At 43.1% G+C, this 22,202-nt stretch overlaps 1 protein-coding gene across 5 annotated transcripts in view; it reads right to left on the bottom strand.

Annotated features, from left to right (window-relative positions):
* The window catches only part of NAV1 (neuron navigator 1), a 355,581-nt gene that overhangs the window by 216,873 nt on the left and 116,506 nt on the right, over positions 1-22,202 (bottom strand). For all 5 annotated transcript variants that reach the window (XM_069074553.1, XM_069074552.1, XM_069074554.1 and 2 more), the window contains one exon: positions 17,096-17,199. In XM_069074553.1, the coding sequence (XP_068930654.1) occupies positions 17,096-17,199 (104 nt within the window). The remainder of the gene's footprint in view (positions 1-17,095; positions 17,200-22,202) is intronic.

Raw genomic sequence — 22,202 nt, 5'->3', positions numbered from 1 at the left:
TATCCTTTTTTGGGGGTCTGTTTGTATTTAGGGTCAAAATAAATAAAAAGGGGGCAGCTAGGTGGCACAGTGAATAGAGTACCAGTCCTGGAGTCAGGAGGACCTGAGTTCAAATCCTGCCTCAGACACTTAACACAAAAACTAGCCATGTGACCTTGGGCAAGTCACTTAACCCCAATTGCCCTCCAAAAAACAAACAAATAAATAAGTAAAAGCATAAATAATAAACAAAAAAGAAGCATGGATTATTAGAGTTGAAAGAGATCTTAGATATACTTGACCCTAACACCTTCATTTTACAAAGAAGGAAACCTGAGGCCTAGTGAAGGGTGGTAATTGGCTTGAGGTCATTCTGCTTCTCCATACAGATTTCCCCTCTTTCTAACTACTTACTGTTTTTTTTCCCTTTTGGAGGGGGGAAGGCAGGGCAATTGGGGTTAAATGACTTGCCCAAGGTCACATGGCTAGTAAGTGTTAAGTGTCTGAGGCTGGATTTGAATTCAGGTCCTCCTGACTCCAGGGCCAGTGCTCTATTCACTACACCACCTAGCCATCCCTAACCACTTACTTTCTGCACCAACTATGTTAGTACTCAGTTACAGACTGCCTTGTTTTATTCTCTGATGTATCTGAGACTTCTCTCCCTAGCTATACTGCTACATTGCTTTGATTATCTCAGTTTCCTCAACTGAAGATAATCTCCTCAAATGGAAATAATAATAGTACCTGCCTCCCAGGGTTGTTATTGTTCAGTCATGTCTGACTCTACTTGACCCCATGAACAAAGTTTTCTTGGCAAAGATACTGTAAGGGTTTGCCCTTTCTTTCTCCAGTGTGTTTCCATTTTTTACAGATGAGGAACTGAGGCAAGCAGGGGTTAGGTGACTTTCCCAGGGTCACACAGCTCGTAAGTATCTGAGGCCGGATTTGAACTTAGATCTCCCTGACTCTGGGTCCAGTATTCTATAATGAAATCATATTTGGAAAGTGGTTAGCACAAGACCTGGCCTTTAATAAATGCTTGCTTCCTTCCTAGCTGTGACCTTAGACAAGCTAATTTGCTTTCCTGGACCTCAGGAAGAAGTTGGATTAGATGATCTCAAAGGCCCTTTCCATGACATTTGAGGATCCAATAAGAGTCTGGACCTAAAAGACAGTGGGGGAGAGGAGAGTCTTTTGGGAAAGGGCTCTGTGGGCTAAAAGAGTGATTCACTACAGTGCTGTCCCCATCTCACTGACTAATTCCTAGTTACCTAGAAGCATTTTCCCTGACAGACTTTGTGCCGAAGGTTGGTCAGGTTTGGCAGAATCCCTCCAGTCAGCTTTGGGTCAGTCTGACTGACGGCTCCATGAGGGAAGGTGGTAGGACTTGAGGAAGTTGAGTCAGAAAAGGCCAGTCTCTACACAGTCCTCTGCCATTTAAAGCCCTTCCTCATCTGGCTCTAGTCTTTCTTTCTGGGCATTCTGGATGTTCTTCTCCTTCACAGATGCTAAGGTTCGGGCAAACTGGCCGATTTGCTGCTCCAACACATCCAGGAGACCCCACCTTCTGTGCCTTTAGGCTGGCTGTACTTCAGGCCTAGAACATGCTCCCTCCTGACCTCTGCTTGGTAGAATCCCTAACTTCATTCCAGGCTCAGCTCAGTTACCACTGAGGACCAGAGGTGGAAGTGACCTCAGAAGCCATTTAGTCACCCCCCCCTCCCCGCCTTTTTTACAAATGAGGAAGCTGAGGCCCAGGAAAGCTAAATGGCCATGAAAATCACAGAGGTAGTAAGTGACATTGGCTAGTTTTGAACTCAGGTCCTCTGACTCCTCTGTTCCCTTGTTGTACATGAGGTCTATCTTTGCCCTCTCAGATGCTAGTGCTCTCCTCTTGGGAAATTATTTGTATTTATCTGGGTCTCTAACTGTCTGTCTGTCCCCCCACTCCATTAAACTCCTTGAGGCTAGGCTTCTTTTTCCTCTTTTAAAAAATCTTTAGTGCTTAGAATAGTGAATGAATGAAAAACATTTTTGAAAAGTTACTTATTAGTATGATGGCGCACCTAAGAGATACAAATACTGAAAAGTAAGTAAGACATCCCCTGTCTTCATAATGGAGGGAGACAACATATATAGGAAATGTTGGCCTGGGAAGGGATTTTAGATCTGGGGAGTCACAGGGATGATGAATGAAGCCATAGGGTATTTGACTAAATAACTATTCCCAGCAGCAACGGGGTGGATGGCAAGATGCCCCAGAGGGCAGCTGGATGGAATCTGAGACATGGTCTGGTCTGAGACTGGCTATCTAGGATGGGTGAGGTGAGTTTGCTCTCACTCATCAACCAGTGTCTGGCATATCAGAAGCCCTTATTAAAATGATTACTGAATAAACAGTCCTCAAAACTCTAGGGAGACAGGGTTGGTTCTTCCCACGGGGAGCTATTGCTCACTGTTAGGTGAATATGAGATTCCTGATTCAATACAGGACCCCATGAGGACCCCTCAGAAGCCCCTAATCACCATGCCTACCAACCAACCACATTACAAAAACACCCAGGTTTGAAGGTCAGGCCTCCCAAATTCTCTTTCCTAACATATCATTCTACCTAGGAGAAATGGCTTAGCTTTTCTGGGTTCCAGTTTTGCACTTTATATTCACAGCTTTTTGTAGCTACAGAGGGAAAGAAAGCAAGGAGGCGAACACCTAATTGGACATTCCCTCTAAAACTGTCCTCATTGAAAATCAGATCTTTTTGCTCCTCAGGCGAATAAACAGCCCCTGGGGTAAAAAAGCCCAGATGTTTTCCACATGTGCTTGCCACATGTTGTCATGGTAACTGTCCCATACACACCAGCTGGGGTGTCTGCCTCACACCAGGCCAGCTATGGGCTTTACACAGCCCTGGTGGATACCACACAGCTCGGACCAGGACCAGCCCTGCTCAGTTGCCATGGCAACCAGCAGGGGAGCTGGGATTGGCAATGAGGAGACTGGAGCACATATTCATTTGGAGGGTTTGGTGTGCATGTATGCGTGTGTATGTATGTGGTGCTATGTATATCTGTGTAATTATGTAAGATCATGGGAATTGATGATGCTGGTTGTGAACCCAGGGCCAAAAATCTAAGATCTAACTCCATATGGAGACTATGGGGAACAGCTCCCAATCTGGACATGTCATTCCTACTTTTGACCAGGTTTTTCAGTTCCAATTATTCCACTGGGACCAAAATTCTTTTATTTCAGGCTGCTTGTTAAGTCATAGTAGGGGATGGATAGACTCGTGAGGCCATCTTACCTATCTCCCAGGCTCAGGGGAAAATAGGTCTAGGTGATCCAACTCCTGGAATCCCCAATACAGGTAATATATTGTAAACCAGTAAGCCAAGCCATGGTCTGTCAATAGTGCCCTCAGAGGAAAGGAGGGGACAATGGTGAAAAGAACTGGAGATCTGGAATCAAAGGATCTGGTTCTGCTATTTCCTAGCTGTGAGACTTTAGACAAATCATGCAACCTCTCTGGACCTCAGTTTTCTCATATGTAAAATGAGAAGTTTGGATTACTTTATCCTGTTTCTAAATCCTATGATTTTTAATTTTTTTTCCTATTCTGGAAGAGGATAAGAGGTACAAAGAAACTATGGACCAAGTGCAAAAAACCTGCCCTTCCTTGCCAGTCATGAGGAAAATTCCCATTTCCTGTCAAGATTCATTTTTCTCTGCCGGCCCCTTCTGCAGCTTATCAGCAATTTTTGCTAGGTTTTTAAGTGTTAAGCATTAAAATGAACAGAGGAATGTCATAGATTCGTATTTTAATGAATTTTAATAGGATAATCATTGACAATTACTTGGAAAAGAAAAAAAGGCTCTGCATATGCTAAAGATATTAACTGAAGTGATAGGTGGGAGTGTTGATGCTGTGATGAGAACTCTGGTTTTGTTGTTGCCTGACTTCACTATAAGAAGCTTCTCACCTCTGTGCATCTCTATGGAAACCCAGACTTCTCGGAGGGGGAAGGATACTGTGAGGTCATCTGGTCCAAGCCCCTGCCTCCAAGCATTCTAATATCTTACACATCTCAGTGAGAAGTGTATAATCTTTGTAAGGACAGCATCTCTCTACCATCACTCTGTCACTCATTCACTGTTAAAGAGACGAGGGGGTCAGGAAATTTCTCCTTCTACTTGACCCCAGTTCTTCATTCTGCCTTCTTGTACATTCTGAAGTGAAGATAGAAAGAGCAGCTGGTCAACCTTTCTTATAATAACACTTCAGAGGTGTGAAGATTAAGCCCACCCTGCCTTTTCTCCCTACCCTACTTGTCCATCTGGGATGAATAACCCCATTCTCATTAACTTTTCTTGTGTCCTTATTCTTTCATTACCTTCAGTCAGTGTGGAAAGCTCTGTGTTCACTCAGCTCCAGAGCCAGGAAGGTGCTGTGAGGGCATATATGCAAGGAGAAGAGATTTCAGGAGCTGCCACTTAAAGGAACTGGTTGTCTGTTTAGATTGGGTATAATTCTCATACTTAATTTCCATTGCCATTGTGTCTGTATCATCTCCATCCTTCAAATTGCCTCTCCCAGGGATCCGGCTATGTAAGTCCTGCTGGGCAGCCCTATTATAAGGGAAGTTTCTCAATAGGGGATTCTAATCCTCTTATTACAGGGTGTGTCCGACCCTCTCCTCCAGTCAGTCCAGATTTGCCCTGAAGAGATGGATGTGGTGAATACCAGCAGCCCTTGGGAAGCTGACTTGGGGATGTAGTGACATCAATATCAAGTATATTATGGGTCATCAGTGGTAACAACTTGCACAAAAACTGTTATAGTCATTTGTACAAAATCATATAAGCTTCAGCTGAAAGAGTTCCTTTGTGGTAACGAGGGCACTCCACTTCCCATCATCGTCACTCCCAATCTTTTCGCTTGACGTTCCTTCATGCCTGGAATATTCTCCCTCCTCACTTCCATCTCCTGGCTTTTCTGGCTTCCTTCCAGACAAAGTAATAAGTCCACCTTCTACAAGAAGCCTTTTCTGGTTCTCTCCACCTTCCTCCCTCTTCCCTTTGACATTCTGTTCAATGTACCCTGTCCATATCTTCTATGTAGTGGTTTGCATTTGGTCTCCCTCATCAGAATGGAGCAGATATTAAGTTGATAAGGCATTGTATTTTTGCCTTTTTTTTTTTTTGTATCACAAGGGCTTAGCACAGTGCTTGGAACAAAGTAAGAACTTGATAAATGCTTGTTGATTGTTGACTGACTGCCTTTTCAGTGTACCTTCTCCATGTTCCTTTGTTCTTAATCTAGATGATTTATTTCCAGACCATAACTGGAATGGAAGAATTAAAAGTACTACATATATTTTAATGCTTCTGAAGAGGGAAGGAGGCCCAGAGGAGGAGGTAATTAAGATTGAGCAATTCCTGATTAGTTGGCTAGGCTAAGTGATGTCAGGGAATTCAGGTGAAATTTTTGGAGGTAGGGTTTCCAGGGACTGATGTTATCCTACCTGAGTTTCACTAAGGGAGAGTGAGAGGTGGAAGGCTAGCCAACAGGCTCAGGTTCTTCCCTTCTAGAATCCTTCTGAAAGATCAGAACACCAGGCAAATGGCCCACAGCTATGTAGGTGGATGGAGGAGTAGTATAACTTAGAGAAGATTCTTTGCAAACCATTCCTACTCTCCATGTTCCCAGTCATCTGACTCTTCTCAAAGGAATGGAATGTGGTAATGCTTATCTCTGCCTCTGAAAGAGCTGACTGAAGAGTCAGGATTTCCCAGAATGAATCCATGACAATTTGTCTTGGGGTAGAGAGTTGAGGCTCTAAGATATTGGAAGAGTTGGCTTAGGCTAGGCAATTCTGCCATACATACAGGCTATGATGCTGAACTCTTACTGGAAGTGGGACGGGTAGGGGAACCCAGTCTGGCAAGGATAGCTCAAGGGCTTTTGGGAATGTTTTACTCTTTTTATCTTTAGGTGGTGAATGGTCATTTGGGGCTAAAGTGGAAAGCTGTCAGAGGATGGATATAGGTGAAAGAACACTATATACAGTATCAGAAGACCTGGGTTCAAATTCTAGCCCTGCTATTTACTGTAAGATTTTGGGTAAGCCTTTTGGCCTCTGACTCCAAGTTCCTCATCTAAAAGGTGAAAGGTTGGACTAGATTATCTCTAATATTCTTTTCAGGTCTAAAAACTATGACCCAATGACAATGCTATTATAGTTCTGGATGAGTGTTATTAGGTATATTTGGAAAGGGAAGGGAAGGCAAAACACTCTTCTACTGGTCTTTGAAAGATGGTAGATATCAGGTGTAGTGCAACATACCTGTGATTACAGCTATGGAGGAGACTGAGGTTGACTGATCTCTTGAGCTTGGGAATACTGAACCTTAATGGACTGTTTTGTTGGGGTGTCCTTGATAAGTTTGACATCAGTAGAGTGAGCCCCCAAGGTTAGGGGTGGGGTGGGTAGTGAGCATTAAGGTTGCCTAAGTAGAGGCAAACTGGTCCAGTTAGAATCAGAACATCCATAATAGTTAGTAGCAGGACTAGGCCCATGAGTAGCTTCTGCACTCACAACCTGGGGGAAATGAGGAGATCCAGTCTTTTTTTTAAAAAAAAAAAAGGTAGAGAGGCACCACAGAACTAGGAAAAAAAAATGTCCTGATTGTCAAAAAGGATTGGACAAAAAGACCTTCATATTATAGGCTAGTGTTTTGACTTAGACTCCGGACAAAATTCTAGAATCCATTAGTAAATGGATGATTAATGAACATCCAGAAAAGGAAATGATGCTTAGAAAGAGCCTTGAATGGCTTCATTAGGAACAGATCATGCCAGACTAATCTTATTTCCCTTTTTGACAGGATTACTAGATTGGGAGATCTGAGGAAAGTTTACCTGCATCTCAGCATTCATTCAATAAAGTTATTCTATTCTTATGGAGTAATTGGAGATGTGGGCTTGATAATGTTACAGTTAAGTGGATTTAGAACTCACTGAATGGTCTGACCCAAAGAATAATGGTAATTAATGGGTTAATGACAACTTGGAAGGAGGTCTCCAGAGGAGTGTCCTAGGGAATCTGTGCTTGGCATTTCTGTCAATGACTTGGATAAAGGCATAGCTTTCATGCTTATTAAATTCACAGATGGCGCAAAGTTGGGAAGGATAGCTAACATAGCAGATGACAAGAGTAAGGGTTGAAAAAGATCTCAACAGGATAGAACATTGGTCCAAATCTAATAAGATGAAATTTAATAGGGATTAAAGATTTTAGTATTACATTTGTTTTTTAAAAAAAATCCATCTTTATGATTACAACATGGGGTATGTGTTTTTGTCGTTCAGTTGTTTAAATTGTATATGATACTTTGTGACCCCATTTGGGATTTTCTTGGCAAAGATATTGGAGTGGTTTGCTAATTCTGTTTCCAGCTCATTTTTTTGTATGAGGAAACTGAAGCAAAAAGGGTTAAATGACTTGCCCAGGGTCACACAGCTGTTAAGTGTCAGAGGCTGGATTTGAACTGACTTCAAACCTGGTACTCTATCTGTTGAGATACCTAGCTGCCCTAAATATGGCTAGATAACCTAAAGAAAGATAAAAAGATCTCGAAAAGGGGTGGAAATGGGTAGGGGCAAGTGTACTACAAGCTCAATATGAGTCAACAATCTTATGTTGTAGTCAAGAAAGCTAATACAACTTAGGCTGCATTAAAAGAGGCATCATAGTGTTCAGGAAGTGGGAGGTAATAATAGTCCTGTTACACTCTGCCTTGGTCAGACCTTATCTGGTTGTAAACCTCCTTTTTTGTCTTTTGGAATATTAAATCCAGTATTTCCTCTATTTTGTGGAGTTGCAGCATGGTCTAATGTGATCCTGTCTGTAGTTCCTTTACACTTACATTTCACTTTGGCTGCTTGTAATAATTTTTCTTTATTCTGTATTTTGGCTCTGCTATTCCTGGGTGTTTTCAATTTGAGGTTTCTCTAGGGAGGTGATTAGCGAATTCTTTTTTCTTCTCACTTTTTCCTCTGCTTCTAATTAGTCTGGGCACTTTTCTTTTATGATTTATTGAAATGGGTTTTTCTGTTTGGTCATGGTTTTCATTGAGTCTAATGATTCTTGAATTATTTCTCCTCTATCTGTATTCCAGCTTACTTGTTTTTAATCATAGGTACCTTACATATTCTAATTTTTCTCAGTCTTTTAACTTTGTTCTAACATTTCTTGTTGTCTCATGGAAAAATTGAGCTGTGGTTTTTCCTTTCTAGTTTTCGGGGAGTCCACTCCTTAGGTAAGCGTTTCTACCTTTTTTTCTAAGTTATTTAATAGCTATTAGAAATTATCCTTCCTCTATTCTTCCTGGCAAGAGTTTTCATTTAATTTCTAATGTCTTTTTAAAAATTCATCGCTTCATTCCCTTCAGGCACTCTTAAAGTCCTTTGTGGTCCAGCCAATTTTTTTCTCTGAGGTGCTATTTGTACTTACGGTGGAGTTACCCACTTCTTCTGGGTTTACCTCCAGGGTTTCTCTTAACCCATAGTATTTCTTCATTGTATTACTGTCTTCTGCTCATTTCTATTTCTAGCCTTGGTTCCCTGAATAGGGTTTTGTACCAGGGCCAAGCTCTTGGATGGGTGGGAAGGACCTGTTTGATCCTGAGTCTTCAGTTTAGGTGACATCTAGAGTACTGTGTTCAGTTATACAAGCTACATTTTAGGGAGATTGTTGATATTATTGTAGGTGGTGAAGTTAGATTTAGATTAAGGTGGTGATGGTTCTTGGGATCATACCATTTGGTGACCAGGAATGTTTAGTCTGGAGAAGAGAAGATTTAGGGAGGGGCACATGGTAGCTATCATCATGTATTTGAAGGGCTATAATATGGAAGAAGACTTTCTCTTTTTATTCCTGACTTCAGAGGTCAGGGTTAGGAACAAAGGTTGGAATTTACAAAAAGGTGAATTTTGGATTGATATAAAGAAGAACTTCCTAACCATCAGAGATATCTAAAAAGGAAATGGTCTGTCTTGGGAAGTAGTGGTTTCTACCCCTTCAGAGGTCTTCAGGCAAAGGCTTATGACCGTTTGTTGGGTGCTATAAAGAGGGGAACATTTTTAGGTATGAATTTAATTAAACGGCCTTTGGGGTTATTTCTAGCTCTGAGATCCTGTGTTTTTCTTGGGGTTCATTTTTCCTGAGAGTTCTGTAGGAGTCTAGCAGGTTATCTAATTATTTATGGAGGATTAAACTATAAACAAACTACCTGAATTGGGGAATTGACATTGGGGAGAGATTCACTGACTTCCAGATAGAAGAATCTGTTTCAAACTCAGGGTTTCCATTAAGAACAGCTCCCAAGAGTAGATATGCTAGAGAAACTGGGGCCCACAAGAACAGACTGGAGCTCTGTTCTTGGAATCTACAGGGGAGTCCTCTCTTCCACATTCTACTGTTTTCCTATTGGCCAGAACACTCTGGCTTCTGTCATACTTGGAGCCAAATCAAATTACAGAGGAAAGAAATTTTCTGCGAGGCAAAGCCCCTTCCTGTCTTTGATCAAAGCATGACTGGGACAAGGAATCACACTTTCTCTTCCTTCCTCCCACCCCTAAATATACATGCCACAAAGGGACACAAAGGACACAAAGGGACACAGTAGGCTTATTGAAGAGACAGGATTCAGTGACCTCCAGCAAGATACTCTAAATGAGCTCACTTCCCCTTTTGCTTCTCACACACCCACCTGACTCTTCTGTTCCGTTCAGGCAAAGATGCTAATAATCCTCCCCAGTATCAAAGTCCTGCTCCTCACACCAGGACCATCCTTCCTTGCCTTTTTACCAAGTTGCTTTCCATCACACAATCAAAAAGGTCCTGAAGGCTCTACTTTGCTTAAGAAGAGAGGACACTAAAATCTGATTTATCCAAGCTGACATCCAAAGGAACCTTTCCCCTGTAATCCAAGTCATACTCACAGCACAACAACAGATGCACGATGGGTGAATAGTTAATATTATCTGTTCAGGTACGTGTTCAGTATTCATCATTTAGCTGTCTGCATGTCCTCTCTGCAGGTGAGACTTTGACAGTCCTTTTGTCTTAGACTGGAAGGTTTACACCCAGGAGGGCAGAGGCCATACCAGTGTAGGTCTCTAAGTGCACTGCCCTACTGAAAGTCACGCTGTTTGGAAAAAAAAAAACTGCTTTGGTATATCATCTTCCTGCTTTTGGCTCCCATCCTTAATAGTCTTCTCAACCCATCTACTTGCTCCTCTTACCAACTTTTGGCTACATTAATCTTTATGCAGATATCTGATTATCTTACTCCTTTGTTAGAAAATCTTTGATAGGTCCCCATTGCTTACAAAATAAAGAGCAAATTAATTAGTCTGGCATTCAGGGTCCTCCAAAAACTGGCTTTAATCTAACTTCCTAGCCTTATTGCATATAGACTCTGGGCCCTGCCTTGTACAGTATACTGAGATACTTGATTCAGTGAATTGAGCCATTGCTGTCCTCTGAATAAGTACCACATCCTCTGGTAGTTGGCCATGCCATAATCTATGCTCAGGATACCTTCCCTGCATGCCTATTCCTGTCTTTTGAAATCAGAGAGGTTGAGTTCAAATACTCCTTCCTTTATGAAGCCTTCCATGATTCCCCTCAACCAGAAGCGATTGTTTCCTCTTCCAAATTCACATAGTACTTTGTGCTCTATTTTATATCATAATTATTTGTCTATTTGTTTTTTCTTCCCTACTAGATCATAAGCTCACTGCAGGGCAGGGTTATATCACTTTTGTCACCTTTTCTCTGAATTATAAGTGCTCAATAAATGTTTGTTGAATGAATGAATGAATGATTATGATGAGGGTGATGATACCACCAATAATGTCATTCTAGTACATGTTTAACCTAAGGGAAATTTTAGTGAAGATTTTGTTTTGCAAGCCTAGCTGTCCAGCAGAGAGCCATAGGTTTATGATACTTAACAACTGGAAAGAACTCCTGGGATCAAATAATCCTTGTGCACAGATCTGATTATATATTCTCCTTAGAAACCTTCAATGGCTCCCCATTTCCTACCATTTTGCAGATAAGGAAACAGAAGCCTAGAAGGAAGAGGTGACTTTCCCAAGGTCACAACATAGTAAGGTTCTCTCACTAGAGTCAGCTATGAGCCCCTTCCTCCACCCCCAACCAGATTAAAATGTATGGGAGATATTCAACAAAATACATAAAAATACAGCAAAACATAGATAATACTATATTTTAAAACTGAATTGCTATGTGGCAGCAGGGATCCTTACATACAGATGAGTAGCCTTGCTCCCATTTCTAGTTGGGTCTGACATCATGGTCCTATATCAGGCTGATTGATGGCAGAAGCCCAGAAATCAAGTGGCCTCAGGGGCCAAGAAAGTCAAGAAGCCTTTTTTGTAGACTTGGTGTTTGGAGATCAGAAAAGTTTAGAAGAGAGTAAAAGACAAAGTCCTAGAGTCATAAGGAAGTTGCTGAATCCATGGGAAGCTGCCATGGCCATCAAGGCCTGGGACCCAGGGCTCTGCCCTTTACATTCTTTTCTCCCTGGTTGTGGGTCCAGGCTCATCTCGGGTTTCCTTCACAAGAGACTCTTTTCCCAAGCGCCTATCCCTAGGGCACCAAAGAAATGACTGTGGCATGACATGGGTGGAATGGTAAACAGACAATAAAGAATAATGGGAATAAACCAAAACAACTCCCAGCCTGAGGCCACCACTCAGCACTGACACCTCTTGAACTAAATATACATAAAGCCACGTGCGAGGGCTGGAGCTTGGAGCTGATTCTGGCTTCTTCCCCCATGACACATGTTATGACAAGAAAAGATCCCTTCATTATGTGTCCACTGAGCTCTTGTTTTCAAACATGCCACAAAGGAGAAGTAATTAAGGAATATCCATAAACCTTTCTTAGCCCTTTTCCACATGGCCACATACTGATGGCCACACCGGGAGGTTAACTCTTAGATTGCTGTGCTTTCATTGTTTTCCAAACAGTGGAAAAAAAACATTTAGATGGGAGTCAGAAGACCTGCCACAAGGTGAGGTCACATGCTGATCTTGACCTTGACCTTTCTCTTGCATCATTTATGAAAAAAATGAAGAGGTCACACTGGGATCTCAAAGGTTCCTTCTAACTCTAAAACTCAGGTTTCTTAACGTGTTCACAGCTTGGGGCGGTCGGTGCATAATGGTCAGTGAGTGTAACTAGCTTCAGGAGCCCTAACTAACAATGCAGCATCATGGCTCCCATGTATTAAGTGGGAGACATCTTCCAGATGGAGGGCAAAGGTATGGCTGGGGGTATGGAAGGGGACCCATACTTGTCCAATGGGAAGAGAGTAAAAATAATAGCTCACCAATCAACTCTGGCTCCCTCTGATAATACTTCTCAAGAGACCCAAACTCCCAGAAGTCCCTCTCCTGTTAGCTCTTTCTAGTAGCAAAGCCTCCTGGGAGTCTGACAGGACCTTGAGGCAGAGCTTGTCCAAACTCCCAGGATAGGTTCCTGTTCTCAGAGGAGAGCAATAAAGACCCCATAGCTTACTTTTCATAAAATCACAGTATTTAGAGTTGGGAAAAAACATCTAATCTAACAAATCCTTTTGTTTTGCATATGAGGAAACTGAGTCCTAGAGAAGTTAAGTATCTTGTCCACAGTCATATAGCTGAGAAATTGCAAAGCAGAGATTCAAACCCAAATATTCTATGTACCTTTGAGGCAGCTGGTGGCACCATGGATAGAATGGTGGGCCTGGAGTCAGGAAGACTTGAGTTCAAATCTGGTTTCTGATACTTCCTAGATGGGGAATTAACTTCATCTCTGCTTACCTCACTCTCCTCAACTATACAATGGTGATGCCAATAGCAGCTACATCTCAGGGTGGTGGTGAAGCTCAAAGAGATCATATTTACAAAGCACTTAGCCAAGGGCCTGACACATAGTAGGCCTCACTTATGCCTTCCCCCTCCCTGTTCCTGCTGATAATTTGTATTTATGCTGTTTTACAGTTATGAATTATTTATGTACAATAACTCACTTCATAATGGTTATCATTGCTGTTTTACAGTTTAAGACTGATTCCTCTAGGTAATAGTACCCTCCTCAGGGAGAGTCTGACTGCAATGGCCAGGAGCTAACAGACGCAGCAAGGTTGGTGGCAAGCCTATAGAGGGGGTCAGGGAGAGAAAATCTTCTCCTTTTCCTAGCAGGTAAGACAAGGAATGAAGCTTCTGGAAGATATTTAGGTATTTGAATTCCATGAATTTTTTTGGTGGTGGTGGTGGGGATTCCTTGCATTAAAATGTATCTTAGTTTGAAAGCTTCAGAAAGCAAATGATACCCTATTTCATGGGCAAATTGAAAAGGGAGTGACAGTATGTAGTGAACACCTATGTGTGTTTAGTACAATGCTAGGCCCTATGAGACACACAGAAGGAATGATACCTTCTGAAATCTTCTGTTTCCCTTTCCATAAAGAGAAGAAAATGACCCCAGTATCTCTTGTGTTACTTAGGGTTTTATAATTTTAGAGGTAGAAGGACCCACTATTTTCCTTCCTGACTAATGGATGAGTTGCTCCCTTCAGTATCCCTCCCAAGGATCATTATGCCTCTTGCTTGAATACTTCTAGTGATGGGAAATTCACCACTTCATAAGGCAGTCCATTTCAATGGTCCAACTCTATTGGTTAAGTTTATTCTTTGGGGAAACTAGGTACACAGTGGATAGAGTTCCAGCCCTGGAGTCTGGAGAACCTGAGTTCAGATTTGGCCTTAGACACTAGCTGGGTGATCCTGGGTAAGCCACTTAACCCTGACTGCCTTAAAAAAAAACCAAGAGGTTTATTCTTCTCTTAATTGGAACTTGGTTTCCCTATAATGCCTTCAATTCACTCTGACTTTCTTGACATTATGCTTCAGTGGAAAGAATGCTGAATTTGGAGTCAGAATCTGCAGGTTCAAGTCCTGGTTCTGCTACTTTTACCAGTGTCACCTTGGAAAGTAACATCATCTCTCTAGGCCTGACCCTTATTTCCCTTCCAGCTCAGTGATCAATCCTATGAAGTCTATGAGGCAGTTAGGTGGTATGGTAGATAAAGTATTGGAATTCAAATCTAGCCTTAGACACTTACTAGTTGTGTGACGTTGGGTAAGTCATTTAAACCTTTGTCTAACTCGGTTTCCTCATGTGTTGTTTTCTTGATCACTCTTCAAGACCCCGTTTGCAGTTTGTTTTTTTTTTGGAGGGCACTTGGGGTTAAGTAACTTGCCCAAGGTTACACTGCTAGTTTTTGTGTGTGGGTGTTAAGTGCCTGAGGCCGGATCCGAACCCAGGTCCTCCTGACTCTGGGCCAGCACTTTTCTCACTGTGCCACCTAGTCGCCCCCATTTGCAGTCTTCTTGACAAAGATATTGGAGTGGTTTGTCATTTCCTTCTCCAGCTCATTTTACAGATGAAGAAACTGAGACCAACAGGGTTAAGTGACTTGCCTAGGGTTACCTAACTAGTAAGTGTCTGAAAATGGATTTGAACTCAGGTCCTCTTGACTCCAGGCCTGGCACTCTATCTACTTTGCCACCTATCTGTCTTCCTCATCTGTAAAGTGGAGTTAATAATAGCATCTACCTCCCAGGGTTGTGAGAATCAAATGATGTTAATGCTTTGTAAACATTAAAGCATTATGTAAATGCTATTATTACTGTTGTTTTTAAGTTATTATTAAGGACCTTAGAAAAATCTTTCTTTGACATGACAGCTCTTCAAAATGTCTCCCTCAAGCCCATGTCTTAGTGTTGGGTACCTTTTCAGGATGTCATGCCACCTGGTGAGGGGAGGGGAGAAGAAGGGAGAATAGCTAGCTTCTAGAGGTAGGGGTGGCTAGGATTGGGGGCATCCTAGGGGATGTCATTGGAGTGTGGTATACATGTAATAAGTTTCATCACCAACAACCTAGGTTATATATCTGTAAGCCCAGGGAAAGGGTAGGCTCTGCCACAGGTCACTGGGCAAATGCCCAAGGGACCCCCTGGAGTGCCCCAAGTTGGGGAAGTCAAGATAAGTGAATAAAGATCTCCTTGACAACTTGCCCAGAAGAAAAAAGGGATGCTCAAGTGCTTAAAGAGCATAAAATAATAATAAAAAATGGCAAAAAGAGCATAAAATCCAAGAATTCTAGCTTTCCTTCGCCTAAGGTCCAATCTCTAGGCAGTTTTTTGGGGTCCTGAGCAAACAGAACAACTGAACTTGCAACTGGCCAGCTAGCTCATTGACTCTTGCTTCCTGACTGGTCAAAGGATTTCGGCCATTCTCTGAAAAGAAGACATAGCCAGGGATGACGTGACTAAAGCATTTTTTTAGTGGATTTTTAAGAGTAGATGACTTTTCATCAATTCCCCAAATAATGATCATTAACTCTCTTTGATTCGATGGAGATGATCGAGCTTCAAACAATGTGGCAGACACATAAGGAAGCTATTATGCAAATGTAAAAATAGAGTCTTGCATACTTTCCTGGTTACACCACTCTAATTTCTGATGGCTTTTTAGTGTGAAGTCAAATTTGGTTTCTGTCTGTCTCCCCCTCTCTCTCCCACCCCCCAGATTGGTGCCCTCATTCTCCAGCATGTGCGTCGTACTGTGGGAGGAGAAGGAAAGCTTTTTTTTTTTTTAACATCTATTTTTTTGGGGCTGCTTTTCATGCAAAGTGAGTGCTGCTCTTATACCTGAAGTATTATCCTGCCAGGGTATACACCCACCCACTAGAATGCTTAGAAAGACCCAGAAGGCTCAAAAGGTTTAGCAGAGAGGCCAAGACAGGGTCAGAAAAAGAAAGGTCAACCTGATAATAGCTAGGGTGGAGAAGGTAAGGAAATTAGTCTTGGGATAACAAAAATATGATGTCAGGGTGACACAGAGCTGGGGGTTGTTTTCCATTTCCTGGAACTTGACCAATCAGAGTAGTGGATTGGGTTGCAGGCTCACCCCTTCCCACCCTAACCCCCTGTAACCCTGAGGTTAGCCCAAAGCAAGTTGTCCACTTTCTTGGAACAAGTACCCATTAATGCTAGGCTAGTAGTACAGAAAGCTACCTTCATGTATAGTACAATTGCATTTCAACATCAGTGCTAGGTTATTACCCACATTCTTTGTTCTAGGATCTAGTGACAGGGTATAGATTACTGTGCTTTGGGCTTTTAGATAGGATTCCAGTATTATAAGATGTGAAATATCCTGATTCAGACAATTGGTGGTATATTGGAGAGGGTACAGAATCATTCCCAGAGATGACTCAGTTCCTACTCTGAGTGCTTTCAGTCTGATAAGGGAGACATAGTCCTTGATTACATGATAATAAGGCAACTAGGTGGTCCAGTGGATAGAATGCTGGGCCTGGAGTCAGAAAGACCTGAGTTTAAATCTGAACTCAGACACCAGCTGCACAACACTGGGTAAGTCTTAACTTCTGTCTACCTCAGTTTCCCCAATCATAAAATGGGGATAATGAACACCTACCTCCCAGGGTTGTTGTGAGTATTACATGAGATAATAATTGTAAAGCACAGTGCCCAATACACTGTAAGTGCCATATAAATGTTAGCTATTATTATTAAAGCATTGACCATATTGGTTTATATTGTTGGTAAAATACTGGTCTTCGTTTATAAGTCTGAGTTTATAAAGGAGGGTTTCCTAACTTTTTGTGTGTGTGCTGGACCCCTTTGTCAGTCTGTTGAAGCCTAGGGACCCCTTCTCAGAAGGATGTCTTTATATGCATAAAACAAAATGTTTAAGATTGCAAAGGAAACCAATTATATTGAAATAAAGGTACATTGTTTTCTTCATCCTAGTTCATAGGCACTCTGAAATCTGTCTCAGGATAAGAACCCCAGTTAAAAAGTCTTGAACCCCCAAACTCAAGTCACTGATTGAAATCTCATTCTTTGATAGGATTGTCCACCCACTCAGGAAACCTGAAAGTTTCTGTTTCTTAGTGCCTCCCTTTTTCCAGGAAAAAGTCTTTTCCCTGATATGAACCTACCCAGGCTAGGGAAGTTGTCTTCGGATCCATCAGAGAGACTGGGGTAGTCTTCAGAGGAACAACCATCTTGGGGTAGGGGGTCAGTGTCTTGATCTCCTTGTAGCCTGAAGGATGAAAAGGGGATGGTCATTTGTGGAAAGTACTTTGAAGTCCATTTATGAGCAGATCTGGCCTCAAAAAGAAACCCCTTCCTCCCAAGAAGACTGACCAACCTTGCTCCTGACCTGGCCAGGAATGGATCTTCTAGCCCATCTTTGCCACTTATGCTTGTCACACACATACTTCTCTAAATATACATTTATGTATGTCCCAAGGGGAACACATAACCTTCTGGACATGCCCAGGTAGGGGCAAGTGTGCTGCTCCACGGGCATAGGGGCCCACCCACCACATCACCTGCCTCAGAGCTGTAACTAGGCCATGAACAAAAATTTAGAGGGTTCTTCAGTACCTGCAATTCTTCAGCAAAGTAACAAGAACTGAGTTTAGCACCCAGTTAGCAAGAATTTTTTTGGGACCAGACCTGTGATATCATTCTTATAGGAGACTCCCTATACCTAGGCAGATTGGCATCTGCTCAGCAATTTATAGCCTTACAGTGTTGGCTTGGGGTCACTGAGAGTGACTTACTAGGAGGTCATACAGCCAGCATGTCAGAGATGGGACTTGAACCCAGGTTTTCTAGACCCAGAGAACAGCTCTCTATAAGCAAGAACAATTCCTTAAAACAGAAAGCTCCTAGAGTTTCTTTCCCCACAACCTTCCCCTTTCCCCCAGGTCACATCTCAGGCGAACAATCTCCCAGATCTTGCTAGGCACTACCTTGCCCCAGGCACACAAATTGCTAGTTATGGCTCTGCCTGCCCTTTGAGCTCAGTATATTGCATTCCCTTTCTCAGAAATGTGCACAGTCTGCTGAGTAGAGGTAGTGGCTTATCTCCCCCAGCCCCTTAATTGAACTTTGGTTTTCCTTCTTCTCTTCTGTAGAAGTCAGGAAGTCAAATTACTTGACTATGGTCACACAGCTAGCAAGTCTAGGAATCAGGACGTCTTTGTCAAACTACCCAGTGTACAATTATCCTTGCCCCCATGAACATATGAAAACTCCTTCTTTGAGAGAGATCAGTAACTCTTGGGTGGGGCTATAGAGGCCAATGTGACCAGGATACTAGGGACTTAGCAGGGCTAGGCTCAGCCTTGGGACTGAAGGGCTCATGGAGAAGCCACATCTGGGCTGGGTCAGCTGTGGCAGCTGGAGGCAAGGTTGTGGTCCTGAAACACAATACCAACTGGGCAAGCAGGCCCCAGGAACAAAGGGGCAGTGGGTTTTTTTTGTATAGGTAATTACCCTGGGCGCTCAGAGCTGCCCACTTGCCCGCCCACTGTCTCCAGCTAAATGGATCCGTTGGCAAGTGGGCAAATGAGTGGGGTGGGGGTGGTCAAAAGGGGCTGACTGGTTTATTTTGCAGAAGGGAGGGGGAAATGAGCCGAGGAACACACTCTTTAGTGGTGTTTCTGGCTTTTTCTCTCTTTTTCTTTTTTTTCCTGTTTCCATCCTTCATGTTTTCTCCATGACTTCACCAATGCATTTGTTGCCTTACATTACCTTAAGTCATTCAAGTGCCACTGAATAAGGATGCAGGGTCTGAATCAGGGTGCTGCATCTGAGGGAGGGACGGGAGAAGGGAGTATTTCCAGAAAAGACTCAGTACCTGCCCCCAGGGAGCTTCAAGTCTGAGTGGGGGCCACAGTTCAGGTACAGTTATATTTGTTTTTGTATCCTTTGCAACGAGGATGGTGTCAGGAATGCAGTAGGTGATTAATAAATGCTTGACGACTGATTGCTTCCCAGTCTGAGGGAGTTAGGGCAGGGGAGAGAGAGGGCACTTGTGCATTTGCTTGCCTGAATACACACATATAGATATATAATTAGATATATAGACAAACCATATAACATAGATATATGGTAAGTCCATATTTCTATACACCATGTATCTATATCTATTCATCTAAACCACATATATACCACATACCATAGTTAAAAGGGAAAACAAAAAGAAAATATAGATTTTCAAACAATGTGCACAGGGAAGGGTTCTAACTGGAGCTGGGTGGAATTAGACATGAAGGGCTTCTTGCAAGAGCTGAGTCATGAGTGGGATTTTTGAAGGAAGGTCATTCTAGGCAAGGGAAATGGCTGTTGTAAATTTCTGACTGTGGGAGAAGTTGAAGGACTCAGTGGATTTGGCCAGATAGAGTAGAGAATCCAAGTAAGAGAGTACTGGGAGGTGAGGGGAACAGAAGACAGGGGATTTGCCTGCTGCTCCCCCATCTGTTCTTCCCCTCTGCCCCCCTCTTTTATGCCTCTCTCATCCAATAAACCATGGCAGACAAAAGGGGTAGGTGGGTGCCCCTATTTCCTGAAATCTAAGGGGTCAAGCTATAATGTCTCTTGATAAGGTCTAGGCTCTAGTTGCTCATTCTAGGTGGGAAATATTTAGCTGCCAGCAGGGCCCCCAAAAAGTTGTAGGAGAATGAGTCAGAAAGAAGGCAATGAGAACAAACACACACAAATTCACACTCTATTAAACAAAATTCCACATAAATGTCCAAACAAAAAGAAAATGGCACCCAAGGTACTATGTACTTATGCACACATGACCATAGCTGTGGTCCAGGAGATATTAGAGAAGGCTCATGGGGGAAGTGGGTGCTTGGAAATAGAAAAGTACCTAGTGATAATATTGGAGTAGCTATTGTGGGTCCAGGAGGGGCAGAGGGGTTGGGGATGAGGTACAGAAGAAAGCTAGGTGAGGGCAGGAACTAGGTGGTGCAGGAGAAAGAGTATTCGATTTGAACCAAATTTGGGTTAAAACCCTTGTTCTCCTCCTGACTCCCCATGTGACTGAGCAAGCGAAGAGGCCTTCCTCATCTGTAAAGATTAGATGAGCACTAAAGTGATGCCCAGCTCTAAATCTAGGATTCTGTGGTGCTCTCCCCACCCCCACATGAAATGAAGCCATGAGGGGAATGAGGTGGTACCATCAGTTCAGAGAGAAAATGAGCTCTGATTTCTGCTGGAGGGACACTGGGAAAGGAGCCTAGGGGAGAATGATGGAATCCAGAGCCTCTCTTTTTCCAGAAGCCTCATAGCTCAGGATCATACATGATTACCTGGTATGGGGTATGATCCTAGCCTGACCATGGGCAGGGGATGGGATGAGTTAACCTCTCCTTCATCCTTCAGCAAGCACTTTGCTGATGGCTAAATTGGTGATAGGAATGTGATCAAGGGGCCAGGTTTCCATGAGAGTGGGATGTCTGGTGCTTCCAGGGAGCAGATGGCACCTCTTTGGGAATGGGCCTGAGGAAGGAAGACCATCCCGGGGCCCATGCCAGGTCTGCCTGTGTCAGCAGCTCCAGGTCTCAAAACTGAGGCCGCATGCTTCCCCATCTGCCAGTAGTCTCTTGAGTCTAAGAGGTCTGCAGCACAGCCCTGACCCTAATCCTCAGTCCTGCCTCTGGTCCTGACTCCAACCCTAGCAATCTCCAAAACCAGGGCTTGAAAGGAAAGGGAAAAAAATCTCAGCATTATATCCATCCAATTGATACACAGACTCAGCTATCACCATGGAGACCAATGAGAATGGTAGAAGTTGCAGCTCTCCAGTTGAAGAGGCTTCAGAATAATAGCTAGCTTTCTTACGGCTTAAGGTTTACAAAATGCTTTACACACGCTGGCTCATCTGATCCTGACAACCTGATGAGGCCTATTCCCATTTTGCAGATGAAGAAATTGAAGCAGACAGAAGTTAAGTGACTTGCCCAGCTGTGAAGTTTCCAAGGCAGGATACAAGTTTGGGACTTCTGGAGTCTAAGTCCAGTATTCGATTCACTACACCAACTAGCTTCTGCCTTTCTAGCAGGAGAAATTTAAGGGTGGGGCTGGCCACACACAAGCCTGCCATCAGAATGAATGCAGAAAATTGAAGTGATCTTTTTCTAGCTCAAACACCTGCTATTTGCCTGGTACTGAACCTCACAGCTGCACCTTGTCATGGCTCCTAGTTCAGACTTTGCTTCCAATTTTTTTGTTCATTTTTTTTTTCAGTCATGCCTGACTCTTCTTGGCAGAGATACTGGAGTGGTTTGCCATTCCCTATTCTAGCTCATTTTACAGATGAGGCAAAACGGCGGTAAATAAGGTTAAGTGCCTTGCCCAGGGTCACACAGCTAGTGAGTGTCTGAGGCCAGATTTGAACTCAGATCTTCCTGACTTCAGGCTGAACACTCTATCCACTGCACCACCTAGCTGCCCCTTGCTTCTACTTCAGATTTGGTTTTTTAGTTCTAAGTCTTCTTTTTCTGCTTCTTGCTCTTTACATGTAATGCTTTTGACCTCTTCTGCCTCCCTCTGTCATTGCAGGGGGCTGACGCCAGGACCATTGACCTGGCAGGTTCCATAGAGTGAACTAAGCCTCCGCACATTGGATGAATGCCTACAGGGGAGTGGGCAGAGATCTCAGATAGGATGTTCTGGTGAAGATCACAGGGCAAGGAATTGTAGCAAGCAGTGTCTATGGCTGGGAATGAAAGGGTCCACTTGAAAGCAGAACCATTCAAAAAAGGCCAAGACTGGGAGCCAGGATAGCCCTGGTGTCATGGGAAAAGTGTCATACTTGGGGAGAGGAAGGCAATGTTGAATCTTGCCTCAGACACTTCCTAGCTGTGTGATTTTGGGGGAAGGGACTGGACAATGACCTCTGAGGTCCCTTCCAGTTCTAAATCTATAAATCTATGGGCCTATGAATGGGCTGGGGGCACTTAGTAGTATCCAAAGGAAGGCTGGAGTTGGGAGGCCCATGAAGGACAAGGGGAAGTCATGGGAAGGAAGCTCTGACAGTTCGGAATTAAGTACATGGCACCAGGAAACTGGAGGGCATTGAGGTAGAAAGTTCTCTTTCACTAAACACATTGGTCTAAAGAATGTGTGTGTGTGTGTGTGTGTGTGTGTGTGTGTGTGTGTGTAGGTGTGCGAGAGAGAGAGCGAGAGAGAGAGCGAGAGAGAGAGAGAGAGAGAGAGAGAGAGAGAGAGAGAGAGAGAGAG

The sequence above is a fragment of the Petaurus breviceps genome, unplaced genomic scaffold, assembly GCF_028583685.1.
Source record: "Petaurus breviceps papuanus isolate PSGF00001 unplaced genomic scaffold, PetGlider_PUasm1.0 90895, whole genome shotgun sequence".
Lineage (NCBI taxonomy): Eukaryota > Metazoa > Chordata > Mammalia > Diprotodontia > Petauridae > Petaurus > Petaurus breviceps.
The sequence above is the reverse complement of the archived record's forward strand: the minus strand, read 5'-3'. Positions and strand labels throughout refer to the sequence as shown.